This window comes from Tinamus guttatus, unplaced genomic scaffold, assembly GCF_059628265.1.
Source record: "Tinamus guttatus ecotype Peru unplaced genomic scaffold, ASM5962826v1 Tinamus_guttatus_pri_ptg001150l, whole genome shotgun sequence".
Classification (NCBI taxonomy): domain Eukaryota; kingdom Metazoa; phylum Chordata; class Aves; order Tinamiformes; family Tinamidae; genus Tinamus; species Tinamus guttatus.
Window position 1 is genome coordinate 3,233,126 of NW_028289684.1, and position 22,034 is coordinate 3,255,159.

General features: G+C 56.4%; 1 protein-coding gene across 1 annotated transcript in view; it reads left to right on the forward strand.

Moving 5' to 3' along the window:
- The window catches only part of LOC148590697 (uncharacterized), a 36,677-nt gene that overhangs the window by 1,116 nt on the left and 13,527 nt on the right, over positions 1–22,034 (forward strand). Inside the window, exons 2-15 of the mRNA XM_088538722.1 lie at positions 2,327–2,449; positions 3,192–3,353; positions 3,743–3,877; positions 5,788–5,802; positions 8,517–8,600; positions 9,343–9,504; positions 9,894–10,028; positions 11,939–11,953; positions 14,668–14,751; positions 15,494–15,655; positions 16,045–16,151; positions 16,412–16,439; positions 20,819–20,902; positions 21,645–21,806. Of these exons, the coding sequence (XP_088394848.1) occupies positions 2,327–2,449; positions 3,192–3,353; positions 3,743–3,877; positions 5,788–5,802; positions 8,517–8,600; positions 9,343–9,504; positions 9,894–10,028; positions 11,939–11,953; positions 14,668–14,751; positions 15,494–15,655; positions 16,045–16,151; positions 16,412–16,439; positions 20,819–20,902; positions 21,645–21,806 (1,458 nt within the window). The remainder of the gene's footprint in view (positions 1–2,326; positions 2,450–3,191; positions 3,354–3,742; positions 3,878–5,787; positions 5,803–8,516; positions 8,601–9,342; positions 9,505–9,893; positions 10,029–11,938; positions 11,954–14,667; positions 14,752–15,493; positions 15,656–16,044; positions 16,152–16,411; positions 16,440–20,818; positions 20,903–21,644; positions 21,807–22,034) is intronic.

The window sequence follows — 22,034 nt, forward strand, 5'->3', positions numbered from 1 at the left end:
GAGCCTTTCCCCTCCATTGCGCAGCACTATTGCAGGCAGCCCGTCCCTCCAGCAGTTCCCAAGTCCCCTTCCCAGAGCGGAGCCCGGATGAGACCGATGCATTTAAAGCTGGTGACAGACAAGCCGGGGCAACATGAATGCTGACAGAGGGATTACCAGGAAACAGAATAAAAATGTTACTTCCAAGCACTGCATGGACGTTCTTGTAGGCCTGGGCTGCTCTGGTGGTTTGCACCTTGTCATGACAGGGACAGGCAAGTGCTTTGAGAGCTGCGCGAGACCTTGTGCCCAGGTCGCGAGGCAGACGAGCCAAAGCTTCTCTTCAAGCAGCCTACGGGGGGCAAGGGCTCCAGAGCGCCCTTTCTCGGGGCGAGGGCATTGGGGCAGGCCTGGGCTATCTAGCCATAACCCAGGCAGGCAAGGCTGCTCCCACCACTTGCACTCACACATGTACTCCTGCGCTTGCTTCCCATCCCTCCGTTAGGGTGTCAGTAGAGGCAAGCCTGCTCTGCTTCAGAGTTCACCTGAAGCATTTCCATGGCAGCAGCCGAATGTCCACCGTTGATTTGGCGGCAGAGCGAGCTACCTATATGTATTTCAACTGCACAGAGACTTGGTGGACGGAGAACTCCCGCAAGGGTCATTCCATTCCCCACTCTAGCCCCAGCTCCATGTGCGTGTATATATGGTGGCGGGACACACGTCACTCTCGAAGCGAGCTGCAGTAGTGGCACTCTGGGTCTTAGGGCTTCCTGAGCCAGAGATTCCCCAGCATCAGCGTTTTCATAGCTGCCGGTGGACTTAGCCTACATGCCATTGTCTACTGCCTGCGTCAGCCCCATTTTGCTTCTGCCTGCCCTAAGGCACCTTAAGATTCTATCACTATGAGCGCCACAGTACAACGACACCTTGTCCAAAATAGTTATTTAAATAGAGACCTCTTCATTACCTGGCCACACTGTGTTGAGGAATCAGGCAACATAAAGCATGGAACAAGCAGTAGTAACAAACATCACGGCGACGCCGTACTTCCCAGTACACGCTTGAGCAGCAGACTGAAGGCAACAATCCCCCCCAGCCTAGGTGCTTTACGCCTGCAGTTCAGCAGTATGGAGAGACTGCTCCGGTCACGCAAATCACAAATAGCATGTGCTCAGCGTACAACAGATGACACCTTTTATCCAACAAATGGCTTGCCAGTATATGACACATAGGAATCCTCGGTGGTTCTCGTAAGAATCCTACCACTGTGGTGTCGCAGGGAGGACGGTTGTTCACTTGTTACTCTGCTTTTTGCTGGAGAGCATCTAGGCCTGTGCAGAGCACTCATTATTGACAAAATACTTGCTTAGAAGGGATTAAGCGGCCGAAGTCTTTCAGCAGCCTCTCCTTCCATGTTCCCTATGGTAACATCATGTGAGGAAAGGGACGGGCCAAAGAGCCACGGTCATGACACTCGTCTGGACGGACACGTCCAGTCCAGCCCATTACAAATGGCTGCCTCACATCACTGAGGCAGAGGGAGGTACATCTTTGGTACAAAGCGAGCTTTAAAAATGCTCAAGAAGATCTGCCGTCTGTGCAAACTGAGCTCCAAGGCCTCTCCTCCAAGGTCTGCGCAAGCCTCCACCCGGGGAAGACCGGCACAGAGCCGACAAGGCCCCTCGGCAAGGCGAGGGTAGGCCGGGCTGCAGGCCAGCCCCAGGGGGCCTGCCAGGACGGGCGGTGGCGCGCGAAAGCGGCCATGCGACAATGCGCCATTGTGAGGCTGGGGTCACTCATGAGGCGAGCGGCCGCGGCCGGCAGAGCTGGGTGCTGCTGGAGCCATTGGAGCCAGCGAAGTTCGCAGCTCGTGGAAAAAGTTTTGGAACAAAGCATGGAGAACATTCCCCGTGCTGATGTCCGAAACAGAGATGGATTAGCGAGCACAGAGGAGAAGAGGGCCGAGGTGTGTACTGGGCTGCAGAGAGGGCTCAGCGTGGGAGCCAGCAGCTGTGTGGGGCTGCTCTTGGCATTGGGAGTGCACAGGGGAGGGAGAGTGACAGGCATAGGGGGAGGCCGGAGGAGGCTCTTGGGGAACTGTGTCTCTTTGCCGCTGCTGGAGTCCAGCTCTGCAGGCCAGAGAGTGCTGTGCAAGGACGTCAGGGCTTGGTAAAGGGGCTGGAGTTGTAGGCAAGTGACCAGAGGAGCAGAGCGTGCTTGAGGAATAGGCCATTCTTGGCACCCTCCTTGCCTGGGGCTTTCAAGGCGCACTTCTGGAAGCTGCTGTGCAGGAAGGCTGTGGAGCCTGCGCTTCAAAAGCCCATGAGCGCCTCTTTCTTTCCAGCCCGGGCGCCGAAGACAGCAGCTCAGAGATTCTAATGAGCTGCTGAACTTGCCGCTTGGTGTCAAGATCCCCGTGGAGCCGGGCTCAAGCACAGTCTTCCACCGGACCAAGCTGGGTGTAAAGGTAAAAGCAGCTGAACGGAGTCAGGAAAGTCCCCTCTTCCTCCTCTTCTTGCTGGACACGCTGAGCATACTGCAAGAGGGACATTCCTCCATCCAAGCAGTGGGATATCCTGGTGTCAGCGGGAGCTACAGTCCTTAGTGTGACAGGGAACAGATGGTCTGTGCGCTCAGAGAAGGCAGGAGCTGCCAGGAGGAGGCCCCAGGTCGTGTGCAGGAGTTGGGAGAGCAGGTTGCAATGTGGGTCTCTGCCCACGCATGAGCTTGCAGAGCCAGTGGCAGCCTGGTGTGTGGCACTGGAGAAGTGTTCCACGGGGCCCGGCACGCAGCAGGCAGCAAGGCAGCCAGGGCGCAGTGTCCTAGCAGCAAGGCCAGCGATGCTCATACAGAACCTGGGAGACTCTCCAGGAGAGTTTTCCCTTCTCTTGCGCTCTGTCTGTGCACAGCTGTAAATGGCAAGGCTTCTCTATTGGGGAAACGTGTCAGGTATCCCTCTAGAGACAGCCACAAGACGGGAGCTGTGGAGCTGGGGGATTCTCCTCGGCTGAACTCTCCCGAGTAGAATAAGCTTTCCTTTGGGTACGATTCCCCCTAGCTTAGAGGCGAGCTAGGTGCTGAGCCAGGAATGACCCTAAATCCCTGAGCCTGGAGAGCGCTACCCTATGAGCTGACAAAGCTGCAAAGCGTCTTTGTCTCTTTCCTCAGCCACCCTACCCTGATCTTCCCATGCACAATGTATCTTACAGCTTCACCGGCCGGCCGGTCACTTTGATCTTGGAGATCCGTACTGTCACTTGCTGGGGAATGAGTACAACAGCCTGCATGACCCCCATTTGCGGAAATACTACAACCGCAAAGACAACCTGCGTAGGCTGAGGAGAGAAGGTTTCATCACCAAGGATGGCAAAGTAGGGTGTCCATGCGGGTGAGAAGTAGAGTTGCCACAGGAGGGGGAGGTTGCCAGAGTGCTTGCTGCAGCCACTGAGTGCAGGTGGAGGGCGCGGGACTGCTGTACTGCTTTCTCTGCTGCGGGCGCAGGAGTAGCCCAAAGCTCGCTCTGGGCATTCCCATCTGCTCTTCCCAGGCTGTGCGGTGCTGCCACAGCAGCGGGCACGTGGCCAGGAGACGCAGCGAGGAGCACGACTCCGCACTGGGTGCTGGGAGCCGGACTCCCTGACACCGGACAGGGCCCGGGCGCGCGGGAGCAGCTGCCACTGGGCTGGCGTTCCTCCCGCCAAGGCAGGTTGCGCATGAGCAGCACAAGTGCTGGGTGATTTCTCCCCTCATCTTGCCGTAGGTTGTTTGCAGCCTGCGTGAATTCAACCAGTACAGGCAGTACCTGACGACGCTCAAGATAGAGCTTGAGAAAACAGAAGGGCGGGAACACGATCCTAAACCTCAGGGTTCACAGGTACCTTTTGTGGTGCAGGGGGTTGAGGTTTCCCTTCTCCCAGGAAGGCATGACCTGAAGAAGCGGGGAAGGCTGAGCTGGTGTGCCAGCTCTTGTGGCATGGAAAGGACTGCGCAGGTCCGTGCTGAGCAGCTGATGCAGGGTGCGGGATTTGGGCACGGGTGGGAAAGTCGTCCCTGAGTGCCCTCCAAGTGCTGAGAGAGGCCCTTCTCTCCTGCTCCCTGCTTCCCCATCTTGGGCAACGGCTTCTCAGAAAGCATGACAATGCAGGGAACTCCAGGGTCAAGGACTGCTTGTTCCTACTCATAAAATGAGCATTCTTCACATTCAGGTCTGGACAAGGTGCCAACAAGCCTCCGATAATAGGCAGAGGTGTCACGGGAGCCAAGCAGGCAAGACCCGTGGCAGCCAAGACCATGGCACCCGTGGCAGCCAAGACCATGGCACCCGTGGCAGCCAGGAAAACACCACCCATGGCAGCCAAGAACAAAGCACCAATGGCAGCCAAGATCACAACACCTGTGGCAGTGAAGAACACAAAACCTGTGGCAGCCACCAACACAACACCCGTGGTAGCCACGAACGCAACACCCATGGCAGCCAGGACCAGAACGCCCGTGGCAGCCAAGAAATTACCACCAACGGCAGCCAAGAAAAGAACACCCATGGCAGCCATGAACACAAGCACCATGGCAGTCAAGAAGACAACAACCACGGGAGCCTAGACCACAACCCCCAAGGCAATCAAGACCACAGGGCCAATGGCAGCCAGGACCACAACACCTGTGACAGTCAAGCCTCCAACGCCCACCGCAGGCAAGGCCGGGGCCAAGAGTTCAATCCAGTAAGTCAGCCTCCTCCACCCCCTCTCTTCAGTCTGTTCACCGTTCACTCAACAGGTCCTCCTGCTTTCTGTTGCAGAAGTGCTCAAAGGAGGAAAGGCCCGCTAAAGCCCGCACCACCTTGAACTGGAAAAGGCTGACAGAAGTGCAGGAGCTGGCAGAGCGCATGGTGGAGAAAGTGCTGCAGAGGGTGAAAGAGCTGGAGCAGTCAGTCCACATTTTAAGCAGGGCTCCCCTGATGATCCGCGGAAGGTTGTTTGATACTGGAGGAAGGGTCGGGCTTTCAGAGACGCCTCCTCCAGATCTCTGGGAGGAAGTGTGGCAGGCGGCTAGAGAGATGGCAGCAAGCCTTTCGGATCACCTGCGGAAGCGAGGGGCATACAGGACATCAAACACCTCTGAGCCCACGCTGCTGGCCAGGCGCGGGCAGAAGCGCGTTGTCGCCGGAGCCACTCCAGAAGGCACATTGGGTGAAAGCAGAGCGAGGCAAGATGACTTTCCTAGGCAGGACGCAGCAGCTTCTCTGCCTTCTTTGGACAAAATCACCAGAGATGCTGCTAAGAGCATTGCAGCCACCTTGAAACGGTTTGTAGCGTCTCAGTTTGAGTATCGCTTCCACTGCAAGTTTTTGGAGATCCTGAAGCTGCCCGTGAAGACTCTTTCTCAGAGACAGCTGCAGCCACCCCAGGCACCTTCCTTGAGCCAGGTCAGGGAAGAAGAAGGATCGTCGGGAGCCTCTGAAGAGCAGGCACAAGAAGCCACGAGCCTCCTGGTGTTGCCACCCTTCCAAAATGCTGCTGAGATATTCCAAGACAGGAGCGCACTTGAAGGGGACAGTAGCATTGCCAAAGCAATTTGCAAAATTCAGCAGCTCCACTCAGAATTAAAAGTGTATGCGGAGAACTTTGTCCACGAGGCTCTGGAAACCCTGAAGAAGCAGCAGAAGGTGAAAAACGAAAGGTTTACCAAGGCAAGACCCTTGAAGGACACGGCAGAAGAAAGCACCGTGCAGAGTGGCCCCGTGGACCGGCTAGAAGAGCTGCATGTTCGGCCTCTGCCTGCACGAGATAGAGACGTGCCTTGCAGAAGGCAGGTGGCAAAAGAGCTCAACTGGAGAGATGAGAATGGGAGCAATCTGGGACAGGTCTTTCCAAAACCAGAAGGAAGGACTACTGCTCCTGGCAAGTTAGTGGACAGTCAGCCAAGAACAAAGCTCCCTCCCATCATGGTCCCTGGAATGACCATGCTTTCAGAGGATGAGGCAGAGTCTCCAGAATATGCAGAGAAACATTCAGCTCATCTGCTCCCATCCATCCACCAAAGCTCTGAGTATCTTGCTCAGAGCACACCCAAAGACATGCAGAAACCTCTCACTTTCTCCTCGCCACCGGCATCAAGACCTCCTTCTGCACTGCTGGATATCCAACCAAAAGCGAGGCCAGGGAGCACACGAGAGCCTTTCCCCTCCATTGCGCAGCACTATTGCAGGCAGCCCGTCCCTCCAGCAGTTCCCAAGTCCCCTTCCCAGAGCGGAGCCCGGATGAGACCGATGCATTTAAAGCTGGTGACAGACAAGCCGGGGCAACATGAATGCTGACAGAGGGATTACCAGGAAACAGAATAAAAATGTTACTTCCAAGCACTGCATGGACGTTCTTGTAGGCCTGGGCTGCTCTGGTGGTTTGCACCTTGTCATGACAGGGACAGGCAAGTGCTTTGAGAGCTGCGCGAGACCTTGTGCCCAGGTCGCGAGGCAGACGAGCCAAAGCTTCTCTTCAAGCAGCCTACGGGGGGCAAGGGCTCCAGAGCGCCCTTTCTCGGGGCGAGGGCATTGGGGCAGGCCTGGGCTATCTAGCCATAACCCAGGCAGGCAAGGCTGCTCCCACCGCTTGCACTCACACATGTACTCCTGCGCTTGCTTCCCATCCCTCCGTTAGGGTGTCAGTAGAGGCAAGCCTGCTCTGCTTCAGAGTTCACCTGAAGCATTTCCATGGCAGCAGCCGAATGTCCACCGTTGATTTGGCGGCAGAGCGAGCTACCTATATGTATTTCAACTGCACAGAGACTTGGTGGACGGAGAACTCCCGCAAGGGTCATTCCATTCCCCACTCTAGCCCCAGCTCCATGTGCGTGTATATATGCTGGCGGGACACACGTCACTCTCGAAGCGAGCTGCAGTAGTGGCACTCTGGGTCTTAGGGCTTCCTGAGCCAGAGATTCCCCAGCATCAGCGTTTTCATAGCTGCCGGTGGACTTAGCCTACATGCCATTGTCTACTGCCTGCGTCAGCCCCATTTTGCTTCTGCCTGCCCTAAGGCACCTTAAGATTCTATCACTATGAGCGCCACAGTACAACGACACCTTGTCCAAAATAGTTATTTAAATAGAGACCTCTTCATTACCTGGCCACACTGTGTTGAGGAATCAGGCAACATAAAGCATGGAACAAGCAGTAGTAACAAACATCACGGCGACGCCGTACTTCCCAGTACACGCTTGAGCAGCAGACTGAAGGCAACAATCCCCCCCAGCCTAGGTGCTTTACGCCTGCAGTTCAGCAGTATGGAGAGACTGCTCCGGTCACGCAAATCACAAATAGCATGTGCTCAGCGTACAACAGATGACACCTTTTATCCAACAAATGGCTTGCCAGTATATGACACATAGGAATCCTCGGTGGTTCTCGTAAGAATCCTACCACTGTGGTGTCGCAGGGAGGACGGTTGTTCACTTGTTACTCTGCTTTTTGCTGGAGAGCATCTAGGCCTGTGCAGAGCACTCATTATTGACAAAATACTTGCTTAGAAGGGATTAAGCGGCCGAAGTCTTTCAGCAGCCTCTCCTTCCATGTTCCCTATGGTAACATCATGTGAGGAAAGGGACGGGCCAAAGAGCCACGGTCATGACACTCGTCTGGACGGACACGTCCAGTCCAGCCCATTACGAATGGCTGCCTCACATCACTGAGGCAGAGGGAGGTACATCTTTGGTACAAAGCGAGCTTTAAAAATGCTCAAGAAGATCTGCCGTCTGTGCAAACTGAGCTCCAAGGCCTCTCCTCCAAGGTCTGCGCAAGCCTCCACCCGGGGAAGACCGGCACAGAGCCGACAAGGCCCCTCGGCAAGGCGAGGGTAGGCCGGGCTGCAGGCCAGCCCCAGGGGGCCTGCCAGGACGGGCGGTGGCGCGCGAAAGCAGCCATGCGACAATGCGCCATTGTGAGGCTGGGGTCACTCATGAGGCGAGCGGCCGCGGCCGGCAGAGCTGGGTGCTGCTGGAGCCATTGGAGCCAGCGAAGTTCGCAGCTCGTGGAAAAAGTTTTGGAACAAAGCATGGAGAACATTCCCCGTGCTGATGTCCGAAACAGAGATGGATTAGCGAGCACAGAGGAGAAGAGGGCCGAGGTGTGTACTGGGCTGCAGAGAGGGCTCAGCGTGGGAGCCAGCAGCTGTGTGGGGCTGCTGTTGGCATTGGGAGTGCACAGGGGAGGGAGAGTGACAGGCATAGGGGGAGGCCGGAGGAGGCTCTTGGGGAACTGTGTCTCTTTGCCGCTGCTGGAGTCCAGCTCTGCAGGCCAGAGAGTGCTGTGCAAGGACGTCAGGGCTTGGTAAAGGGGCTGGAGTTGTAGGCAAGTGACCAGAGGAGCAGAGCGTGCTTGAGGAATAGGCCATTTTTGGCACCCTCCTTGCCTGGGGCTTTCAAGGCGCACTTCTGGAAGCTGCTGTGCAGGAAGGCTGTGGAGCCTGCGCTTCAAAAGCCCATGAGCGCCTCTTTCTTTCCAGCCCGGGCGCCGAAGACAGCAGCTCAGAGATTCTAATGAGCTGCTGAACTTGCCGCTTGGTGTCAAGATCCCCGTGGAGCCGGGCTCAAGCACAGTCTTCCACCGGACCAAGCTGGGTGTAAAGGTAAAAGCAGCTGAACGGAGTCAGGAAAGTCCCCTCTTCCTCCTCTTCTTGCTGGACACGCTGAGCATACTGCAAGAGGGACATTCCTCCATCCAAGCAGTGGGATATCCTGGTGTCAGCGGGAGCTACAGTCCTTAGTGTGACAGGGAACAGATGGTCTGTGCGCTCAGAGAAGGCAGGAGCTGCCAGGAGGAGGCCCCAGGTCGTGTGCAGGAGTTGGGAGAGCAGGTTGCAATGTGGGTCTCTGCCCACGCATGAGCTTGCAGAGCCAGTGGCAGCCTGGTGTGTGGCACTGGAGAAGTGTTCCACGGGGCCCGGCGCGCAGCAGGCAGCAAGGCAGCCAGGGCGCAGTGTCCTAGCAGCAAGGCCAGCGATGCTCATACAGAACCTGGGAGACTCTCCAGGAGAGTTTTCCCTTCTCTTGCGCTCTGTCTGTGCACAGTTGTAAATGGCAAGGCTTCTCTATTGGGGAAACGTGTCAGGTATCCCTCTAGAGACAGCCACAAGACAGGAGCTGTGGAGCTGGGGGATTCTCCTCGGCTGAACTCTCCCAAGTAGAATAAGCTTTCCTTTGGGTACGATTCCCCCTAGCTTAGGGGCGAGCTAGGTGCTGAGCCAGGAATGACCCTAAATCCCTGAGCCTGGAGAGCGCTACCCTATGAGCTGACAAAGCTGCAAAGCGTCTTTGTCTCTTTCCTCAGCCACCCTACCCTGATCTTCCCATGCACAATGTATCTTACAGCTTCACCGGCCGGCCGGTCACTTTGATCTTGGAGATCCGTACTGTCACTTGCTGGGGAATGAGTACAACAGCCTGCATGACCCCCATTTGCGGAAATACTACAACCGCAAAGACAACCTGCGTAGGCTGAGGAAAGAAGGTTTCATCACCAAGGATGGCAAAGTAGGGTGTCCATGCGGGTGAGAAGTAGAGTTGCCACAGGAGGGGGAGGTTGCCAGAGTGCTTGCTGCAGCCACTGAGTGCAGGTGGAGGGCGCGGGACTGCTGTTCTGCTTTCTCTGCTGCGGGCGCAGGAGTAGCCCAAAGCTCGCTCTGGGCATTCCCATCTGCTCTTCCCAGGCTGTGCGGTGCTGCCACAGCAGCGGGCACGTGGCCAGGAGACGCAGCGAGGAGCACGACTCCGCACTGGGTGCTGGGAGCCGGACTCCCTGACACCGGACAGGGCCCGGGCGCGCGGGAGCAGCTGCCACTGGGCTGGCGTTCCTCCCGCCAAGGCAGGCTGCGCATGAGCAGCACAAGTGCTGGGTGATTTCTCCCCTCATCTTGCCGTAGGTTGTTTGCAGCCTGCGTGAATTCAACCAGTACAGGCAGTACCTGACGACGCTCAAGATAGAGCTTGAGAAAACAGAAGGGCGGGAACACGATCCTAAACCTCAGGGTTCACAGGTACCTTTTGTGGTGCAGGGGGTTGAGGTTTCCCTTCTCCCAGGAAGGCATGACCTGAAGAAGCGGGGAAGGCTGAGCTGGTGTGCCAGCTCTTGTGGCATGGAAAGGACTGCGCAGGTCCGTGCTGAGCAGCTGATGCAGGGTGCGGGATTTGGGCACGGGTGGGAAAGTCGTCCCTGAGTGCCGTCCGAGTGCTGAGAGAGGCCCTTCTCTCCTGCTCCCTGCTTCCCCATCTTGGGCAACGGCTTCTCAGAAAGCATGACAATGCAGGGAACTCCAGGGTCAAGGACTGCTTGTTCCTACTCATAAAATGAGCATTCTTCACATTCAGGTCTGGACAAGGTGCCAACAAGCCTCCGATAATAGGCAGAGGTGTCACGGGAGCCAAGCAGGCAAGACCCGTGGCAGCCAAGACCATGGCACCCGTGGCAGCCAAGACCATGGCACCCGTGGCAGCCAGGAAAACACCACCCATGGCAGCCAAGAACAAAGCACCAATGGCAGCCAAGATCACAACACCTGTGGCAGTGAAGAACACAAAACCTGTGGCAGCCACCAACACAACACCCGTGGTAGCCACGAACGCAACACCCATGGCAGCCAGGACCAGAACGCCCGTGGCAGCCAAGAAATTACCACCAATGGCAGCCAAGAAAAGAACACCCATGGCAGCCATGAACACAAGCACCATGGCAGTCAAGAAGACAACAACCACGGGAGCCTAGACCACAACCCCCAAGGCAATCAAGACCACAGGGCCAATGGCAGCCAGGACCACAACACCTGTGACAGTCAAGCCTCCAACGCCCACCGCAGGCAAGGCCGGGGCCAAGAGTTCAATCCAGTAAGTCAGCCTCCTCCACCCCCTCTCTTCAGTCTGTTCACCGTTCACTCAACAGGTCCTCCTGCTTTCTGTTGCAGAAGTGCTCAAAGGAGGAAAGGCCCGCTAAAGCCCGCACCACCTTGAACTGGAAAAGGCTGACAGAAGTGCAGGAGCTGGCAGAGCGCATGGTGGAGAAAGTGCTGCAGAGGGTGAAAGAGCTGGAGCAGTCAGTCCACATTTTAAGCAGGGCTCCCCTGATGATCCGCGGAAGGTTGTTTGATACTGGAGGAAGGGTCGGGCTTTCAGAGACGCCTCCTCCAGATCTCTGGGAGGAAGTGTGGCAGGCGGCTAGAGAGATGGCAGCAAGCCTTTCGGATCACCTGCGGAAGCGAGGGGCATACAGGACATCAAACACCTCTGAGCCCACGCTGCTGGCCAGGCGCGGGCAGAAGCGCGTTGTCGCCGGAGCCACTCCAGAAGGCACATTGGGTGAAAGCAGAGCGAGGCAAGATGACTTTCCTAGGCAGGACGCAGCAGCTTCTCTGCCTTCTTTGGACAAAATCACCAGAGATGCTGCTAAGAGCATTGCAGCCACCTTGAAACGGTTTGTAGCGTCTCAGTTTGAGTATCGCTTCCACTGCAAGTTTTTGGAGATCCTGAAGCTGCCCGTGAAGACTCTTTCTCAGAGACAGCTGCAGCCACCCCAGGCACCTTCCTTGAGCCAGGTCAGGGAAGAAGAAGGATCGTCGGGAGCCTCTGAAGAGCAGGCACAAGAAGCCACGAGCCTCCTGGTGTTGCCACCCTTCCAAAATGCTGCTGAGATATTCCAAGACAGGAGCGCACTTGAAGGGGACAGTAGCATTGCCAAAGCAATTTGCAAAATTCAGCAGCTCCGCTCAGAATTAAAAGTGTATGCGGAGAACTTTGTCCACGAGGCTCTGGAAACCCTGAAGAAGCAGCAGAAGGTGAAAAACGAAAGGTTTACCAAGGCAAGACCCTTGAAGGACACGGCAGAAGAAAGCACCGTGCAGAGTGGCCCCGTGGACCGGCTAGAAGAGCTGCATGTTCGGCCTCTGCCTGCACGAGATAGAGACGTGCCTTGCAGAAGGCAGGTGGCAAAAGAGCTCAACTGGAGAGATGAGAACGGCAGCAATCTGGGACAGGTCTTTCCAAAACCAGAAGGAAGGACTACTGCTCCTGGCAAGTTAGTGGACAGTCAGCCAAGAACAAAGCTCCCTCCCATCATGGTCCCTGGAATGACCATGCTTTCAGAGGATGAGGCAGAGTCTCCAGAATATGCAGAGAAACATTCAGCTCATCTGCTCCCATCCATCCACCAAAGCTCTGAGTATCTTGCTCAGAGCACACCCAAAGACATGCAGAAACCTCTCACTTTCTCCTCGCCACCGGCATCAAGACCTCCTTCTGCACTGCTGGATATCCAACCAAAAGCGAGGCCAGGGAGCACACGAGAGCCTTTCCCCTCCATTGCGCAGCACTATTGCAGGCAGCCCGTCCCTCCAACAGCTCCAAAGTGCCCTTCCCAGAGCAGAGCCCGGGTGAGACCGATGCATTTAAAGCTGGTGACAGACAAGCCGGGGCAACATGAATGCTGACAGAGGGATTACCAGGAAACAGAATAAAAATGTTACTTCCAAGCACTGCATGGACGTTCTTGTAGGCCTGGGCTGCTCTGGTGGTTTGCACCTTGTCATGACAGGGACAGGCAAGTGCTTTGAGAGCTGCGCGAGACCTTGTGCCCAGGTCGCGAGGCAGACGAGCCAAAGCTTCTCTTCAAGCAGCCTACGGGGGGCAAGGGCTCCAGAGCGCCCTTTCTCGGGGCGAGGGCATTGGGGCAGGCCTGGGCTATCTAGCCATAACCCAGGCAGGCAAGGCTGCTCCCACCGCTTGCACTCACACATGTACTCCTGCGCTTGCTTCCCATCCCTCCGTTAGGGTGTCAGTAGAGGCAAGCCTGCTCTGCTTCAGAGTTCACCTGAAGCATTTCCATGGCAGCAGCCGAATGTCCACCGTTGATTTGGCGGCAGAGCGAGCTACCTATATGTATTTCAACTGCACAGAGACTTGGTGGACGGAGAACTCCCGCAAGGGTCATTCCATTCCCCACTCTAGCCCCAGCTCCATGTGCGTGTATATATGCTGGCGGGACACACATCACTCTCGAAGCGAGCTGCAGTAGTGGCACTCTGGGTCTTAGGGCTTCCTGAGCCAGAGATTCCCCAGCATCAGCGTTTTCATAGCTGCCGGTGGACTTAGCCTACATGCCATTGTCTACTGCCTGCGTCAGCCCCATTTTGCTTCTGCCTGCCCTAAGGCACCTTAAGATTCTATCACTATGAGCGCCACAGTACAACGACACCTTGTCCAAAATAGTTATTTAAATAGAGACCTCTTCATTACCTGGCCACACTGTGTTGAGGAATCAGGCAACATAAAGCATGGAACAAGCAGTAGTAACAAACATCACGGCGACGCCGTACTTCCCAGTACACGCTTGAGCAGCAGACTGAAGGCAACAATCCCCCCCAGCCTAGGTGCTTTACGCCTGCAGTTCAGCAGTATGGAGAGACTGCTCCGGTCACGCAAATCACAAATAGCATGTGCTCAGCGTACAACAGATGACACCTTTTATCCAACAAATGGCTTGCCAGTATATGACACATAGGAATCCTCGGTGGTTCTCGTAAGAATCCTACCACTGTGGTGTCGCAGGGAGGACGGTTGTTCACTTGTTACTCTGCTTTTTGCTGGAGAGCATCTAGGCCTGTGCAGAGCACTCATTATTGACAAAATACTTGCTTAGAAGGGATTAAGCGGCCGAAGTCTTTCAGCAGCCTCTCCTTCCATGTTCCCTATGGTAACATCATGTGAGGAAAGGGACGGGCCAAAGAGCCACGGTCATGACACTCGTCTGGACGGACACGTCCAGTCCAGCCCATTACAAATGGCTGCCTCACATCACTGAGGCAGAGGGAGGTACATCTTTGGTACAAAGCGAGCTTTAAAAATGCTCAAGAAGATCTGCCGTCTGTGCAAACTGAGCTCCAAGGCCTCTCCTCCAAGGTCTGCGCAAGCCTCCACCCGGGGAAGACCGGCACAGAGCCGACAAGGCCCCTCGGCAAGGCGAGGGTAGGCCGGGCTGCAGGCCAGCCCCAGGGGGCCTGCCAGGACGGGCGGTGGCGCGCGAAAGCGGCCATGCGACAATGCGCCATTGTGAGGCTGGGGTCACTCATGAGGCGAGCGGCCGCGGCCGGCAGAGCTGGGTGCTGCTGGAGCCATTGGAGCCAGCGAAGTTCGCAGCTCGTGGAAAAAGTTTTGGAACAAAGCATGGAGAACATTCCCCGTGCTGATGTCCGAAACAGAGATGGATTAGCGAGCACAGAGGAGAAGAGGGCCGAGGTGTGTACTGGGCTGCAGAGAGGGCTCAGCATGGGAGCCAGCAGCTGTGTGGGGCTGCTGTTGGCATTGGGAGTGCACAGGGGAGGGAGAGTGACAGGCATAGGGGGAGGCCGGAGGAGGCTCTTGGGGAACTGTGTCTCTTTGCCGCTGCTGGAGTCCAGCTCTGCAGGCCAGAGAGTGCTGTGCAAGGACGTCAGGGCTTGGTAAAGGGGCTGGAGTTGTAGGCAAGTGACCAGAGGAGCAGAGCGTGCTTGAGGAATAGGCCATTCTTGGCACCCTCCTTGCCTGGGGCTTTCAAGGCGCACTTCTGGAAGCTGCTGTGCAGGAAGGCTGTGGAGCCTGCGCTTCAAAAGCCCATGAGCACCTCTTTCTTTCCAGCCCGGGCGCCGAAGACAGCAGCTCAGAGATTCTAATGAGCTGCTGAACTTGCCGCTTGGTGTCAAGATCCCCATGGAGCCGGGCTCAAGCACAGTCTTCCACCGGACCAAGCTGGGTGTAAAGGTAAAAGCAGCTGAACGGAGTCAGGAAAGTCCCCTCTTCCTCCTCTTCTTGCTGGACACGCTGAGCATACTGCAAGAGGGACATTCCTCCATCCAAGCAGTGGGATATCCTGGTGTCAGCGGGAGCTACAGTCCTTAGTGTGACAGGGAACAGATGGTCTGTGCGCTCAGAGAAGGCAGGAGCTGCCAGGAGGAGGCCCCAGGTCGTATGCAGGAGTTGGGAGAGCAGGTTGCAATGTGGGTCTCTGCCCACGCATGAGCTTGCAGAGCCAGTGGCAGCCTGGTGTGTGGCACTGGAGAAGTGTTCCACGGGGCCCGGCGCGCAGCAGGCAGCAAGGCAGCCAGGGCGCAGTGTCCTAGCAGCAAGGCCAGCGATGCTCATACAGAACCTGGGAGACTCTCCAGGAGAGTTTTCCCTTCTCTTGCGCTCTGTCTGTGCACAGTTGTAAATGGCAAGGCTTCTCTATTGGGGAAACGTGTCAGGTATCCCTCTAGAGACAGCCACAAGACAGGAGCTGTGGAGCTGGGGGATTCTCCTCGGCTGAACTCTCCCAAGTAGAATAAGCTTTCCTTTGGGTACGATTCCCCCTAGCTTAGGGGCGAGCTAGGTGCTGAGCCAGGAATGACCCTAAATCCCTGAGCCTGGAGAGCGCTACCCTATGAGCTGACAAAGCTGCAAAGCGTCTTTGTCTCTTTCCTCAGCCACCCTACCCTGATCTTCCCATGCACAATGTATCTTACAGCTTCACCGGCCGGCCGGTCACTTTGATCTTGGAGATCCGTACTGTCACTTGCTGGGGAATGAGTACAACAGCCTGCATGACCCCCATTTGCGGAAATACTACAACCGCAAAGACAACCTGCATAGGCTGAGGAGAGAAGGTTTCATCACCAAGGATGGCAAAGTAGGGTGTCCATGCGGGTGAGAAGTAGAGTTGCCACAGGAGGGGGAGGTTGCCAGAGTGCTTGCTGCAGCCACTGAGTGCAGGTGGAGGGCGCGGGACTGCTGTACTGCTTTCCCTGCTGCGGGCGCAGGAGTAGCCCAAAGCTCGCTCTGGGCATTCCCATCTGCTCTTCCCAGGCTGTGCGGTGCTGCCACAGCAGCGGGCACGTGGCCAGGAGACGCAGCGAGGAGCACGACTCCGCACTGGGTGCTGGGAGCCGGACTCCCTGACACCGGACAGGGCCCGGGCGCGCGGGAGCAGCTGCCACTGGGCTGGCGTTCCTCCCGCCAAGGCAGGCTGCGCATGAGCAGCACAAGTGCTGGGTGATTTCTCCCCTCATCTTGCCGTAGGTTGTTTGCAGCCTGCGTGAATTCAACCAGTACAGGCAGTACCTGACGACGCTCAAGATAGAGCTTGAGAAAACAGAAGGGCGGGAACACGATCCTAAACCTCAGGGGTCACAGGTACCTTTTGTGGTGCAGGGGGTTGAGGTTTCCCTTCTCCCAGGAAGGCATGACCTGAAGAAGCGGGGAAGGCTGAGCTGGTGTGCCAGCTCTTGTGGCATGGAAAGGACTGCGCAGGTCCGTGCTGAGCAGCTGATGCAGGGTGCGGGATTTGGGCACGGGTGGGAAAGTCGTCCCTGAGTGCCGTCCGAGTGCTGAGAGAGGCCCTTCTCTCCTGCTCCCTGCTTCCCCATCTTGGGCAACGGCTTCTCAGAAAGCATGACAATGCAGGGAACTCCAGGGTCAAGGACTGCTTGTTCCTACTCATAAAATGAGCATTCTTCACATTCAGGTCTGGACAAGGTGCCAACAAGCCTCCGATAATAGGCAGAGGTGTCACGGGAGCCAAGCAGGCAAGACCCGTGGCAGCCAAGACCATGGCACCCGTGGCAGCCAAGACCATGGCACCCGTGGCAGCCAGGAAAACACCACCCATGGCAGCCAAGAACAAAGCACCAATGGCAGCCAAGATCACAACACCTGTGGCAGTGAAGAACACAAAACCTGTGGCAGCCACCAACACAACACCCGTGGTAGCCACGAACGCAACACCCATGGCAGCCAGGACCAGAACGCCCGTGGCAGCCAAGAAATTGCCACCAACGGCAGCCAAGAAAAGAACACCCATGGCAGCCATGAACACAAGCACCATGGCAGTCAAGAAGACAACAACCACGGGAGCCTAGACCACAACCCCCAAGGCAATCAAGACCACAGGGCCAATGGCAGCCAGGACCACAACACCTGTGACAGTCAAGCCTCCAACGCCCACCGCAGGCAAGGCCGGGGCCAAGAGTTCAATCCAGTAAGTCAGCCTCCTCCACCCCCTCTCTTCAGTCTGTTCACCGTTCACTCAACAGGTCCTCCTGCTTTCTGTTGCAGAAGTGCTCAAAGGAGGAAAGGCCCGCTAAAGCCCGCACCACCTTGAACTGGAAAAGGCTGACAGAAGTGCAGGAGCTGGCAGAGCGCATGGTGGAGAAAGTGCTGCAGAGGGTGAAAGAGCTGGAGCAGTCAGTCCACATTTTAAGCAGGGCTCCCCTGATGATCCGCGGAAGGTTGTTTGATACTGGAGGAAGGGTCGGGCTTTCAGAGACGCCTCCTCCAGATCTCTGGGAGGAAGTGTGGCAGGCGGCTAGAGAGATGGCAGCAAGCCTTTCGGATCACCTGCGGAAGCGAGGGGCATACAGGACATCAAACACCTCTGAGCCCACGCTGCTGGCCAGGCGCGGGCAGAAGCGCGTTGTCGCCGGAGCCACTCCAGAAGGCACATTGGGTGAAAGCAGAGCGAGGCAAGATGACTTTCCTAGGCAGGACGCAGCAGCTTCTCTGCCTTCTTTGGACAAAATCACCAGAGATGCTGCTAAGAGCATTGCAGCCACCTTGAAACGGTTTGTAGCGTCTCAGTTTGAGTATCGCTTCCACTGCAAGTTTTTGGAGATCCTGAAGCTGCCCGTGAAGACTCTTTCTCAGAGACAGCTGCAGCCACCCCAGGCACCTTCCTTGAGCCAGGTCAGGGAAGAAGAAGGATCGTCGGGAGCCTCTGAAGAGCAGGCACAAGAAGCCACGAGCCTCCTGGTGTTGCCACCCTTCCAAAATGCTGCTGAGATATTCCAAGACAGGAGCGCACTTGAAGGGGACAGTAGCATTGCCAAAGCAATTTGCAAAATTCAGCAGCTCCGCTCAGAATTAAAAGTGTATGCGGAGAACTTTGTCCACGAGGCTCTGGAAACCCTGAAGAAGCAGCAGAAGGTGAAAAACGAAAGGTTTACCAAGGCAAGACCCTTGAAGGACACGGCAGAAGAAAGCACCGTGCAGAGTGGCCCCGTGGACCGGCTAGAAGAGCTGCATGTTCGGCCTCTGCCTGCACGAGATAGAGACGTGCCTTGCAGAAGGCAGGTGGCAAAAGAGCTCAACTGGAGAGATGAGAACGGGAGCAATCTGGGACAGGTCTTTCCAAAACCAGAAGGAAGGACTACTGCTCCTGGCAAGTTAGTGGACAGTCAGCCAAGAACAAAGCTCCCTCCCATCATGGTCCCTGGAATGACCATGCTTTCAGAGGATGAGGCAGAGTCTCCAGAATATGCAGAGAAACATTCAGCTCATCTGCTCCCATCCATCCACCAAAGCTCTGAGTATCTTGCTCAGAGCACACCCAAAGACATGCAGAAACCTCTCACTTTCTCCTCGCCACCGGCATCAAGACCTCCTTCTGCACTGCTGGATATCCAACCAAAAGCGAGGCCAGGGAGCACACGAGAGCCTTTCCCCTCCATTGCGCAGCACTATTGCAGGCAGCCCGTCCCTCCAACAGCTCCAAAGTGCCCTTCCCAGAGCGGAGCCCGGGTGAGACCGATGCATTTAAAGCTGGTGACAGACAAGCCGGGGCAACATGAATGCTGACAGAGGGATTACCAGGAAACAGAATAAAAATGTTACTTCCAAGCACTGCATGGACGTTCTTGTAGGCCTGGGCTGCTCTGGTGGTTTGCACCTTGTCATGACAGGGACAGGCAAGTGCTTTGAGAGCTGCGCGAGACCTTGTGCCCAGGTCGCGAGGCAGACGAGCCAAAGCTTCTCTTCAAGCAGCCTACGGGGGGCAAGGGCTCCAGAGCGCCCTTTCTCGGGGCGAGGGCATTGGGGCAGGCCTGGGCTATCTAGCCATAACCCAGGCAGGCAAGGCTGCTCCCACCGCTTGCACTCACACATGTACTCCTGCGCTTGCTTCCCATCCCTCCGTTAGGGTGTCAGTAGAGGCAAGCCTGCTCTGCTTCAGAGTTCACCTGAAGCATTTCCATGGCAGCAGCCGAATGTCCACCGTTGATTTGGCGGCAGAGCGAGCTACCTATATGTATTTCAACTGCACAGAGACTTGGTGGACGGAGAACTCCCGCAAGGGTCATTCCATTCCCCACTCTAGCCCCAGCTCCATGTGCGTGTATATATGCTGGCGGGACACACGTCACTCTCGAAGCGAGCTGCAGTAGTGGCACTCTGGGTCTTAGGGCTTCCTGAGCCAGAGATTCCCCAGCATCAGCGTTTTCATAGCTGCCGGTGGACTTAGCCTACATGCCATTGTCTACTGCCTGCGTCAGCCCCATTTTGCTTCTGCCTGCCCTAAGGCACCTTAAGATTCTATCACTATGAGCGCCACAGTACAACGACACCTTGTCCAAAATAGTTATTTAAATAGAGACCTCTTCATTACCTGGCCACACTGTGTTGAGGAATCAGGCAACATAAAGCATGGAACAAGCAGTAGTAACAAACATCACGGCGACGCCGTACTTCCCAGTACACGCTTGAGCAGCAGACTGAAGGCAACAATCCCCCCCAGCCTAGGTGCTTTACGCCTGCAGTTCAGCAGTATGGAGAGACTGCTCCGGTCACGCAAATCACAAATAGCATGTGCTCAGCGTACAACAGATGACACCTTTTATCCAACAAATGGCTTGCCAGTATATGACACATAGGAATCCTCGGTGGTTCTCGTAAGAATCCTACCACTGTGGTGTCGCAGGGAGGACGGTTGTTCACTTGTTACTCTGCTTTTTGCTGGAGAGCATCTAGGCCTGTGCAGAGCACTCATTATTGACAAAATACTTGCTTAGAAGGGATTAAGCGGCCGAAGTCTTTCAGCAGCCTCTCCTTCCATGTTCCCTATGGTAACATCATGTGAGGAAAGGGACGGGCCAAAGAGCCACGGTCATGACACTCGTCTGGACGGACACGTCCAGTCCAGCCCATTACGAATGGCTGCCTCACATCACTGAGGCAGAGGGAGGTACATCTTTGGTACAAAGCGAGCTTTAAAAATGCTCAAGAAGATCTGCCGTCTGTGCAAACTGAGCTCCAAGGCCTCTCCTCCAAGGTCTGCGCAAGCCTCCACCCGGGGAAGACCGGCACAGAGCCGACAAGGCCCCTCGGCAAGGCGAGGGTAGGCCGGGCTGCAGGCCAGCCCCAGGGGGCCTGCCAGGACGGGCGGTGGCGCGCGAAAGCGGCCATGCGACAATGCGCCATTGTGAGGCTGGGGTCACTCATGAGGCGAGCGGCCGCGGCCGGCAGAGCTGGGTGCTGCTGGAGCCATTGGAGCCAGCGAAGTTCGCAGCTCGTGGAAAAAGTTTTGGAACAAAGCATGGAGAACATTCCCCGTGCTGATGTCCGAAACAGAGATGGATTAGCGAGCACAGAGGAGAAGAGGGCCGAGGTGTGTACTGGGCTGCAGAGAGGGCTCAGCGTGGGAGCCAGCAGCTGTGTGGGGCTGCTGTTGGCATTGGGAGTGCACAGGGGAGGGAGAGTGACAGGCATAGGGGGAGGCCGGAGGAGGCTCTTGGGGAACTGTGTCTCTTTGCTGCTGCTGGAGTCCAGCTCTGCAGGCCAGAGAGTGCTGTGCAAGGACGTCAGGGCTTGGTAAAGGGGCTGGAGTTGTAGGCAAGTGACCAGAGGAGCAGAGCGTGCTTGAGGAATAGGCCATTCTTGGCACCCTCCTTGCCTGGGGCTTTCAAGGCGCACTTCTGGAAGCTGCTGTGCAGGAAGGCTGTGGAGCCTGCGCTTCAAAAGCCCATGAGCGCCTCTTTCTTTCCAGCCCGGGCGCCGAAGACAGCAGCTCAGAGATTCTAATGAGCTGCTGAACTTGCCGCTTGGTGTCAAGATCCCCGTGGAGCCGGGCTCAAGCACAGTCTTCCACCGGACCAAGCTGGGTGTAAAGGTAAAAGCAGCTGAACGGAGTCAGGAAAGTCCCCTCTTCCTCCTCTTCTTGCTGGACACGCTGAGCATACTGCAAGAGGGACATTCCTCCATCTAAGCAGTGGGATATCCTGGTGTCAGCGGGAGCTACAGTCCTTAGTGTGACAGGGAACAGATGGTCTGTGCGCTCAGAGAAGGCAGGAGCTGCCAGGAGGAGGCCCCAGGTCGTGTGCAGGAGTTGGGAGAGCAGGTTGCAATGTGGGTCTCTGCCCACGCATGAGCTTGCAGAGCCAGTGGCAGCCTGGTGTGTGGCACTGGAGAAGTGTTCCACGGGGCCCGGCGCGCAGCAGGCAGCAAGGCAGCCAGGGCGCAGTGTCCTAGCAGCAAGGCCAGCGATGCTCATACAGAACCTGGGAGACTCTCCAGGAGAGTTTTCCCTTCTCTTGCGCTCTGTCTGTGCACAGCTGTAAATGGCAAGGCTTCTCTATTGGGGAAACGTGTCAGGTATCCCTCTAGAGACAGCCACAAGACAGGAGCTGTGGAGCTGGGGGATTCTCCTCGGCTGAACTCTCCCAAGTAGAATAAGCTTTCCTTTGGGTACGATTCCCCCTAGCTTAGGGGCGAGCTAGGTGCTGAGCCAGGAATGACCCTAAATCCCTGAGCCTGGAGAGCGCTACCCTATGAGCTGACAAAGCTGCAAAGCGTCTTTGTCTCTTTCCTCAGCCACCCTACCCTGATCTTCCCATGCACAATGTATCTTACAGCTTCACCGGCCGGCCGGTCACTTTGATCTTGGAGATCCGTACTGTCACTTGCTGGGGAATGAGTACAACAGCCTGCATGACCCCCATTTGCGGAAATACTACAACCGCAAAGACAACCTGCGTAGGCTGAGGAAAGAAGGTTTCATCACCAAGGATGGCAAAGTAGGGTGTCCATGCGGGTGAGAAGTAGAGTTGCCACAGGAGGGGGAGGTTGCCAGAGCGCTTGCTGCAGCCGGTCCTTGCAGGTGGAGGGCGCGGGGCTGTTGTGCTGCTTTCTCTGCTGCGGGGACAGGAGTAGCCCAAAGCTTGCTCTAGGCATTCCCATCTGCTCTTTCCAGGCTGTGCGGTGCTGCCACAGCAGCGGGCGCGCGGCCAGGGGGCACAGCGAGG